At 37.8% G+C, this 11,707-nt stretch overlaps 1 protein-coding gene across 1 annotated transcript; it reads right to left on the bottom strand.

Annotated features, from left to right (window-relative positions):
* Positions 1-8,275: 8,275 nt before the first annotated feature.
* On the bottom strand, positions 8,276-11,312 carry LOC144700310 (glucan endo-1,3-beta-glucosidase 11-like). Its single transcript, XM_078571814.1, has 4 exons — positions 11,268-11,312; positions 9,785-10,261; positions 9,372-9,737; positions 8,276-8,353 (listed from the first exon to the last, which is right to left on the bottom strand). Exons 1-4 carry the CDS (start codon positions 11,310-11,312, stop codon positions 8,276-8,278), a joined length of 966 nt encoding a protein of 321 aa, XP_078427940.1.
* Between the last annotated feature and the right edge of the window lie 395 nt (positions 11,313-11,707).

Below are 11,707 nucleotides of genomic sequence, written 5' to 3'. Positions count from 1 at the left end.
CATCGGTTTTAACCATGACCGTGAAAATAATTTATTTGATATTTTTCCCATCTTGATCCTTGGACGCGATTTCTAATGTAAGGCTCGTAAGTTTTCCTTTGGACAGAATTTTCCATAGGGGAAATATAATTTGTTTTACCCTTTTGGTGATGTATCAAATAATCATCATGAGCCTTTAGATTTGTCACTTTCTACTCAAATCCCATGTGATAAATATTTTTATTAATACTGATGACAACCTGTGAATATTCTTCAGGTAAACCTCGTAGGAAAGTGTAAATTTTGTAGTTTCACTTACATGATCTCCCATGATCTCTAAAGTTTCTGAAACAGATCTAAAGTGCTTGATGTATTCATCAATTGAGATTCATCCTTTCTTAATATTATCAAACTACCTAGCCAGCTCCAGAATTCTGTCTTCTTCTAGTGATGGTGTTCTCTTACTTTTCCGAAGCCTCCCTTGTGGACGTAACTTTAACAACACATTATAGTACAGATTTAGAAATTGTAAAATGGAGAAACCCAAGAATTTGCTGGTCAGCTCTCCACCAATTTCTGAATTCAGGATTGTCAAATATACGGCCGTGTTGATCTGAAATCAATAGGGGAAGTGGTATTACATTCACGAACCTATTTAAACGATACCCTTTTAGGAGAAACAGAATGATATTCCTCCACATCTGGTAATTTGCGCCCATTCAAACCTAAATTGTAAATTCTGGTGGGATTTGAATCGGTACATGCCCATTTGTCTTGATGCCTCTTGGCGCATATGCCATGGTGGAATTAGCTAAGGCGAGCTTTTCTTCTGCCATGCTTGCAATCTGATTTATCTCTGATACCATGTTCAGAATCTTGAACTCAGATGAAACAAGGACGAGAGAAAGAAGAAGACGAAGAGAGATAGAAGAGACATCAAAGGAAGCTCAAATTAGATATTTGTATTCACCCGTGCTTATTATAATTGGATTGTTTAGTATTTATAATGCATTATGATACTAAATAAAGAATGTTTTCTGTTTTAATTTTACCCGTTATTACTGGCATAAAGGATATGTTAAAACAAATCTGAACCGTGAAATAGAACGGATATGTTTGCTATTCTATGGTTTAATCATGGTAATCCAGAATTGATCCTAACTAGGTGAAGTCATGGGTTTAATCCTAGCTGTCTATTTCTCTTAACGAGTATATGGTACGTGGCATTTTATTACTATCTAATCTTTTTATCCATACTCAAGTGATTTCATCTTTGGCTTTTATTTGATTAATGGTCATTTCATTTTGTTATTAGTCTTATTTTACAATAATCGTATCATTTATCCAGATCAAGGCATTATAGCTTAACACAAGAGACATGGAAACAACGAAGTTTCAGTTAACCTGTATTTATAATAAATTCAAACAAGTTAATAAAAGCAAAATAGTGAAAACTAATTCAAACTATTCTAAAATAATCAAAAAAATATTTATTCTATTTAATATAGTTTATTCCAATTTCATAAATATTTTATGGAATTTATAATAATTTTAAATGAGAAATCATTGGTTTTTGTAATTATCTTAACTAGTGCTACCAGAGCATATCATAACGAAGTTGAGGCGATATTGTGTAATGTTTGTGAGTGGAGAAATGTGATTTTACCTTCATTAAACGGGACAAAGAAGGTGGAAGAAACCTTGCAATGAGCAGTAGAGATTTTTTGCTAACGTTGATTTAGTATTGCTAGTGGTGATAGAGATGGAGGCTGATTATTATGGAAATATATCTGGTCTATGACAAAGGCAAATTGCGTATAAATTTTAAATGTTGTTGTATTTTTAATTTACCTAAAATCAAATAAATTTTGATAAAATATAAAAACTTATTCAAGTGTATACAGTAAGTAAGGTTGTCTCCACATCGAATGGCCTTTAGGGATGTATTCAATAATTATGTTTTTAGTTAATAAGATATAGTAATAATACTAAAGATAATAAGAATAAGAAGATATAAGTAATAAGTAAGTATATGGAATGTTAGTTTAATAATATAACTAGAGAAGAGAGAATATCATATATCATATGTTTATGTATTTTATATGTACTAAGAATAATAAAGAATAAAGAGATTAGACTTTATATTTAAGATGATAGTAATATAATCAGTGAAGAAGTATATAGTAGTTATTAAGAGTAATTAGCAATGAGAGGATAGAAGAAAGAAAATGAGTCAGATAGAGGGGTCTATATATACTAAGAGAGAGAAAGAGGGGTTAGAGAATTACTTATATCTGTATATATATACCAAGAATATAAATAAAGAGAGAGTATTGAGTAATTATCTAACTATAATATACTAAGAGTATAGAGAGATATTAAGAGGGAGTAAAAGGGGTAACAATAGTAGTTAAGAAGTATTTATATAACTACAAGATATACTATAATTATAGAATACTACTTATATCGGTAAGATATTTCTTATAGGATTAATATGGGTAGTTTTAGATTTTTATATGCTTTATATATTTTCTGGGTAGTCATCATATGATTGATTTGGATAATTAATGGCTCGATTTAGTCGAACACCTAAGAGGTGTTCGACCAAATGCCAAAATGTGTTTTATTTAATTAATAGTAAGTTTTTAAATGTATTTTATATAGATTTTATAAATAAAATAGAAGATAAGGGGGTGTTTCTGTCGAATGCTCGTGAGTTGTTCGATAGAATGCCTGATAGAAGTTGGAATAGAGGGGAGGAATATGTTTTTAAAAATTTATAAGATTGATAAAATAGAACTTAGGCGAACGCTCATCGAACACATGAGGTGTTCGATGAAATGTCACAATGAAGCCGTGGTGAGAATTCCAACCAAAACAGGATCACGATATCAATTGAATGAGAAATTAAGCATCCAAATTAACATAAACCATAAAAATCAACTAAAGAGAATCCAAAAAATATCCTGAATCGCCCTGATTCAAAGAACTAAGATGGCAGCGCCAATCACCACCGCCAAGCTTCCGTTTAAGCTTCTCTAGCTCTTCTCCTCCGTCCGGGTGAATCCAAGCTGCTTCAGAACTTCTTCAGCTCCTTTCTCACTGCCCACAACCGGCGGCGCTGTCACGATGTTGCAGCCTGCTTCCAAAAGCAGAAGGGATCTCCGCCACAGCTCTCGGGCTTAAGGTTGAAAGATAAGGTAAATGGGGCCTTCGGGCACCCTTTAACGACATGGGAGGGTCCTCCCAGGCCTTTTGATGGAGGATAAGGGCTTTGGCAGTCCTCCCAGACCGTTGGATCTCCCAACAGTCCCCCCCCCTCATGGCCGCAAACGCCCTCCGGCCGACATCGTTGACTGCCAGGGTAAGGCTGGACAGAATTGTATGTGGCTATCCAATCATCCCTTTGGTTGAATGGATGCCTGTAATTAAATTGCAGCCATGGACCCATTTGAATTGGTGTATCCCTTTTGTTGCCACATCATCAAGCCCTGTCACCCATCCTTGTCACTTTTCTTCCTTCTGAATTGTCCGCCGAGGGTCCCGCGATCCATGTCACCCTTGCCAGAAAATAGGAGAGCCTGAAAAAGAAATAATATATATCTATATATTAAAATGGGATAGATCTCACTTCCGGTCATCTTTATGAAGATCATATCCGCCTTTTAAAATGGCCCAAAAAGAGCCGGGCTATGGGCCCGGTTGGCTCGAAGCCCGGTCTCATTTTTTTCTTTTGTTTCTGAAGATCATCGGGCCGTGATCGCTTGGTTACCTAGTGACCTGGCCCACATGGAGATGAGAAAGGCTATGGGATTTTAATCCCATATCGCAAAATCTTAAAAATTGTGACACTTTATAAATGTCGTAGTTCCCTGCCTATTTAGTTAAAATGCCATAGCTCTCCTTTAGCACTTGATATCCTCTATGGGCCTCTGTGTGTCTCATGAGGCCAGCGTGGGCTTGCCCGCTGTGCGCACTGCCCCTTGCCGGACACGGGCGGGCTTGAGTGCCCTGTGCGCTCGCCTGCCGTGGCTGGCTTTGTGCGCTGGTGCGCTTGGTCGGCTCCTTAGCCAGCCCAATACCTATTTTTTTATTCTTATTCACTATATTTATATATATGTATTTTATTTGTTTTCTCTTTTTGTTATTTCTTTCTTCAACTTCTATACTGACTTCACCCCTCCAATAGCATGATAACATACTAAATAGAAATTAGAAATGCAAAATTCTTGAGTATGTAGAACATGCATGAAAATGACATAAAAATGCATAATTTCAATACTTGCTCTATTTAGTACATGTAATGCAAAATCTTGTAAAATTGAAGATAAGACACATGAAATGTTCTTTAAATGACCTTAAAATATGTATAATTACATGAGATATTTTGGGTCTATTAGTCTAAAAGCCAATCACACATTCCACATCTCGTTCCATGTAAATTAGTAGAACATATTCATTATAGTGCACGGTTAATTCCGATAATGAAGTCCATGAATACGTGATCAGACATAGTGAATTATGATGAGATCATCATACAAAGATCACTATTCTTTAAGCATGTGTTCTAAACATTCCTATTCGAAGGATACACGAGAAGGACAACAAAGTATCCGGATAGAATAGCACTATCTAGCCTTACTCATATGATGAGTATGGCTCATCCCGTATCCGTTATTATGCAGACACTAATGATAGATAGTGGGTGGTCTGTAGTCGAAAGAGTTCACTAAATTGATCCCTACGAATCCCTAAATGGTATTATACCAAACTATCAAGCAGATTGATTCACGTCACAGTTGTATAATTGGTCCTTAGACCTGAGACACCAAATATGTCTTATGTACGGACAGTTGTACTTTAACTATGACCCACACATCCCTAATCATGAGATTCTAAACAGTCTTAGATCAGGTGCATCAAGAAGTTCATGAAGACGATGAAGTGGTCAAGATGGAATCATCCACCCTTCGTATAAGAGGTGATAGCTCAAGGAAGATGATACGATGAAGTCCTTGGACAAGGTGGTAAAATATCATAAAAGAGTTCTCCATTGATTTTCGAATGCATTAGTACTAACTCGACTGAGCGATTAGAGTTTGACAAATGACCATACCCTAAGTCATCCTAGGAGCATCAAGTGGATGTAGAACTATTACATACATGGTAACTGATGACAAAAAGGTTCCATGAGTGAGTTGATATCCAGTCCTTTGTATCTTCTAGAATACAAGGTCTAGCTTGGCACCCCATGTGTCGGAGAATCGACCTATAAATTTGGTTAAATTGATCTAACATTAATTAATCAATCCGAGATCCGAGAAATCATGAATGAGATCCCTACAAAGGTACTTTGTTGCAATGGTTTTATTGACGTCGTTCGATTCGGTTATGAGTCTTTCACTGCATGGAATCCTCATCTTCATTTAGATCTAGGCCCCTTAAACCCAAAAGATATGTGCCGATAACTAAGAAAAAGTGGCATGTGTGATTATTAAAGGTTGGGTATCCGTGATGATGGTAACATAGGAAAAAGGACAAAGTTATGAGTCTAAAAAAGATGAATATTTATACATCCAAAAGCAAGAATTGACAGAGGATGTAAAGATGGATGTACCCTTCAATTTGGACTTTAAAATTGGTTCAAGATAATTGGTACTTTCTCTTCTCACCATCATATCACCCGCATGCCACATAATCTTAATATTTCGTGAAATTCCTATGTAGTAATCTGCGCCAGAAAATATTATTCAATAATATGCTGATACATGCATACATAACCATTGTTAGCTTCTTTGGCACCGTAAATGCACGTTGTTACTTTTTGAACTCCCATGATGCCACATGTACGGTCATCTTTAAGATAAAGTTGGTGCTAATGTAAATGAATGGTTTGATTTTCTCCTCATTCCCCATGTTATGTGAGTAAAAGTGCATTTTTTTTCCAAAGTTGTGTTCCTCTTATCTATTGGTTGTGCTTCCTGTTAGGTAAAAATAACATTGAGGATTAGTGTTAGCTGCTTTTCATGATTGGCTAGCAAGAATTATTTTCTCAAGCCACTGATTGCTGGGCGGCAATCATCGGCTGCAATCCAAATGAATTGGATTGCAGCATATGATAGAGCAGATGAAATATCAACAATGACATTTAAACCTAATCAATATTAAATAAATAAATCCCAAAACATATATTCTTGTTTGTAAAACTATTTCTTTCAAACTTCCATAAAAGCATTAGAATATCAGATAATTTCAATAATACCGTTGGAAAAAAATATTAAAACCCTAAAATTTTCAATACATCTAGAAATTATTTATTTTACAAATTTTCCATAAATTCTGTGAAATTAAAATAAAATAAGGGAGATCAGAATCGTATTGCAAAAGCAGAATAATTGTTTTAAAGTAGCATGCATTTAGAATCATTTGAATGCAATGAAATATTGAAAATAAATGAAATTTGTTTCAGAATATAATGTTTTTTGGGTAATCAATTTTCATCACCAAATTAAACACTTTAAATTATTTTAATTAAAAAATTAACAATATATTGTCGATTCCTGCCACAATAGTATTAATTAAATAATTATTAAATAATAAGTGTACATAATTTGGCCTTACATCATTTGAAAAATGATAATGGGTATAAGATATTTTAAGGTTAAGCCTGCTTAGAGAGGAAAAATTGTGGAATGGGTGATAACTCGAAGTTATCCCGAACAGACAAGCAATGCGTGAAATAGTTTCTCTCATTTATCTTGAAGGGAACTGAGACAATACTACAGTGAAATTTTATTTCAGCAATGATAAGACAAAGATTCTTATACTATAGAATTGAGTATCACCATTCTGTAGAAGTATCCCTGTCAGGGTATTCTATGATGGATAAGGCTCCATCGGCTGGGTTTTGAATGTGCAGTCCGCATGATGAATGATCTTCCTTGACAAACACAATCAACGAGGGTGCTCCTTGAAAGGTGCATGCCATATGATGCAAGGGGGTCAACAAAGGTTGGCCAAAACTGGTCATAATGGTGGTCATATATATTTGAACCAACACCAACCTAATCTTTCAAGTGACCAAATGACTGGAATATCAAGATGGTTAAAACGAATCACGTGGGGAAGTTGTCTTAGTTATTAAGTAAGCATATGCATGAATCTAGCCTGGCCAGTAACAGGAAGACCGTTAAAATGATATCGTATAATCATGTATTTTATAAGACATAAAAATATAGTCACATGAGTAGAAAGATGCAGAGAAAGATAGATCTATATATTAATATATTGTTAGGTAGCTAAATTGTACATAGGCAAATAGGTAGATAGGTGGACATTAAGACTGTTGGGTATATGTCAGCCCCCTTGTCATGACAAGGCAAGAAAGGGGGGCTTTGACTTGTCAACCCTTAAAAAATAGGGAGCACATAAGAAACATAAGCGTGCTCCCACCCTTTGTCACTTTCCCTTACGTATGAACATGTGTGGGGCCCACTCCTTGCCTTATTTTTAGGGTTTTACCCGCTTCTAAACCCTAACAAAAAATATAGTCTCTGAAGTGTGTTTACATCCCTTTGGTCTTTTCAGTCTCTCTGCCTTTTTCCCCATTTACTTTCTTTCTTTCTCCTTGATAATTCTTTGGTCCTCCTCCTGTGATTATTCCCTTGTGCTGGGATTCAAAGGAGTTTTTTCATTGTTGAATACGACAAGTACACTCCCAGCACCACGCACCAATGATGTTGGTGTCATGAGAGTGATAGACAAAACTCTATACGTCGTCACATCCGCCTTGTCCAGATTGGAATTTCAATATATTACTTACCATAACATATTGGGATTTATTTCAACAAAGTGAGATATAAGAACAGATGGCTATGCATTTAGGTCGGTACGCAAGATACTTATCACGACTGATAGTTAGGTACTAACTAGTATGTAGATAGAAGGATATATTTGTTGTGGAATACTAACACACTTGATTTATCATAGCATTCCTAACCACATTATCGCACAATACTCTTGAACTCCTGAACGACAATAGGTAGCAAAGCTACATTCCAATATTTTTTGATTCATTCAGGACCAGGGGTACTATTCAAGAGGAAACATCACGGTCTTGTTCATTCTCTCTGTTAGAAAACACAGATTCCGAATCCTGCAAAAACCCATGTCACCAAGAGTCAGCACTCACTCATTCTCATGCACGGTGAAAATTATAATCAAGATATAAATATGTAAATGTTATATTGGACTCACTTGGGCACTAGTTGACGATGCGGCCAGCCCCATTGAAATTTCAGGCTGAGGCTTCACGGCCGTTTTTCTGATAGTAGCTGTTCATGGCGTAGGAAGCATGAGCCACCAGAGTATTCGGCTCAAAGCGTTGTTAGCGAAAACTTGGGTCATTCATGTCAACTAGGGCTCCACGACGTGGCTGATGATGAGTCTGGACCTGCTCAATTGGATGGTCCTCCGTCATCTTCAGCGGGTGGAAAGAACTTGACTCCGATGAGATAGAGCTAATGATATCTTCGAGGGTATGTACGAGCTCTAGCCACAATCCAAGGAAATTGGCCTCTGAAATCCACATGTCATCAGACAACGCTCAGCCTTGCCAATGCACAAGAAACGTGGGGTCCATCTACTCCCTTGAACCATTAATTACCTCCTCTCGTACCGACTTGATATGCTCATGCCTCACAAGGATAGGATGGGAGGGGTAGAAGATGTCTCTCACTCATATCACTTGTAAGGCTCGAGGGACTGTGAGGCTCGACAATTACCTCCTCTCGTACCGACTTGATATGCTCATGCCTCACTAGGATAGGATGGGAGGGGTAGAAGATGTCTCTCACTCATATCACTTGTAAGGCTCGAGGGACTGTGAGGCTCGACAATGGGTGGCATAGGATTAAATCTAGACGGCAAGGATTACATGCTAGATAGGATTATAACGGCTAGGATTGCAACGGGTCTACGACACCGATCAACCGCTGTGACCGGTGCACCCATTTAGTTATAACGGATAAAATCTAATCTGCTTCAATGTTAAACTAAGGAACACAGGCGCACCGATCAACGGTTGTGACCGGTGCACCCGATCTATTATGACGGCCCAGATTAGATCGGTATTTCAAACGGAATATATCCGTTGTAATCTGTTACAACGGATATATTTTCAATAACGGGAGCTTACTATTTTTATCCTATTATACATACAATAAAAACCAATCTATTGTAACACATAAGATTTCAGGGAAATACAACGATCTTCCACTACCCCTTGTGTCCTCTATCTTCTTCTCTGTCTTCCTTCTCTTCTCTCCATTCTTCTCCTACTTCTCCTCATCTCAAACAGTTACAAGATTCAAGATTCTCAACACTCTCCTCACCATGATGCTATTATGGGTCTGCGCGTTCTCCACGCGGGGTCCTCTCTCCCATCCCAGCTCCCCCGCTTCCATACCCGACATTCCTTCCTCTTTTTCTCCGTCTTCTCCTCTGATCCCCTTCCTTGGAGCTGTTGGATGCCCAAACTCTCTCAGCACTAACCTCCTCCTTGAATTTTCCCTTACCTTGGAATCTTCAAAGCCCGACGCAGCTATCCCCGTATAAACTGCATCGATATGTGCGTCTATAAGGCTGAAGTACATCCGGTCTGTAATCAGATCCTTCACACCAGAGTTTGGCAGGCCCAGAGCGTAGTTCAGGCCAATCTGAGGGTTATCTATGTAGATGTAGTATAGGTAGAGGTTGGTCTGAAGTAAGAATCAGTCCTGGAGATGAAGTTGAGAATCTTTCTGACTGTTGGCTGAAGATCTTCTCTGAATCTCCATTGGGAGGGAGGAAACGACCTGTCAAATGCAAAGAAGGCCATAGGAGTGGAGACCTTGACGATCCCATCGAGTTTAAGGTTTTTTATAGCGTTGTAGACATTCCACAGCGCAGGGACGATGTCCCATTTGAGATCTGGCCGTTGATGGAAGACCTCGTTGCCCACAACGACGGCTATGATATCGGTAGCAGGGTGGTAGACGCTGATGTTTTCCCATACCCAAGTCCCAGCCACGTTTGGATCGTTCATTGCAGCGAGTCTTTCGTTGGGAATAGAGATGGTCACTTTGATACCTGTATTTGCAAGGGCGCGGAGCACTTTGGCATCGGAGTCGAGTATGCTCACTGTAGTTATGCCGTTGGCCTTGAGAAGTTCTACTACTATGGGAGGTGAAGGAAGGTTGTTGCTGTCTCTTCTGTAGTCCACTCTCACTATCCCCCCCCCATGCTGAATACGTATGTGAGAGTTATTTTAGGGTTCCAGTTGAAGAATAATTAAGCATCTGTTGCATTGTTTTCTGAAGTACACATCAAATGTAATAACAGAATAGTATATATAACTGGACAGGTCATATATTTAAGAATATCAACAGATTTGTATTTTGGAAAACGTACTTGAGTGAATATGTTGTAATGGTGACTCTTAGGAGTAATGACTTGTGACTTAATGATCTTAGTCTTAGGAGTAATGGTAACTTTCAGAGAAACATCTGACTTGTGACTTAATGACTCAGCCCTCGTTGTAGGAAAGAGGAGCAATCTCATACTATATAGTCTATGGCGGATTGTTCCATAATTATTTCCTCGGAAGAATCAACTATTTAATGGGAAAACTGAATAGTTTATAACTGGAACGATGGTATATTTAAGAATACATTCAAATATACACTTAGGAAAACAAACCTGAGATCCTTGCTATCTTGCTCTTTTGAGTCAGCTAGTAGTGACCTTGGCCAAAGGAGTAATGGGAACTCTCAAAGAAACATCTCACTTGTGACTCAAGGACCCAACCCTGATTATAGGCAAGAGGAGAAATCTTATGTTATTTATCTATGACGAATTATCCCAGAATTGTTTCCTGGACAGAGTCAACTTCTATATATCAACGGATACCCACACTTAATCATGACATTTATATTAGCTTCAAAGTAGGCATAATGGAATCACTTTATTCATTGACGAAATCTCTTCATTCTACAATAATACGTTATTGTCCATGGAGGAAATTACAAATCAACAGCAATAACCTGATTCCAGAATATAAAGATTCAAGCTAGAGATGATCATAGTGGCTCTACTTTTGCTCTTAGGCAGGTTGTTTCAGTTGTTCTACACCAAAAGACTCGCAGATTAGGCCAATTGATCTGATCTATCATGTTTTGATCATTACGATCAGATGATCAAGACCAGTCCAGAGGATGGGAGTGAGATTGTGAGAATTTACCTGTATATACAGACATGACGAAGAGAACCAAGAAGACGATGGTAGTAAGCTCCATCTCTAATCGCTGTCCCTTGTAACACGTTCTTCCCAGATCGCAAGAGAATGCTAAGGAAAGCTTATGCGAGCCTTGTTATATAGTGGAAACTGGACGGCTTGGCGATTGAAGTTTGACCGGACACGGCGCCGCTGGGAGAAAAATTAGATCGGGATTTACGAAAGATGCGTATCTTTTTGAAGATTAAATTATAACTTAGATACTGGGTTTGTCTAAGTGAGTCGATCTGCATCGTTTCTGACCACTCGGGTGCATTTTATTGGGGTATAACACCCTCAGCATTCCTTGTTAATAATTTCTTACTTGAATAAATAGTGGTCTGGTATTTCACTGGAGTTCACTACTCTAGCGGTATTTTACACGTTTTGGGTAATCATTGGTACATAGAATCTTGT

This window comes from Wolffia australiana, chromosome 2 (genome assembly GCF_029677425.1).
Source record: "Wolffia australiana isolate 7733 chromosome 2, ASM2967742v1".
Classification (NCBI taxonomy): Eukaryota; Viridiplantae; Streptophyta; class Magnoliopsida; order Alismatales; family Araceae; genus Wolffia; species Wolffia australiana.
Note: the sequence above shows the minus strand (reverse complement) of the source record. Positions and strands in the feature narration are given on the sequence as shown.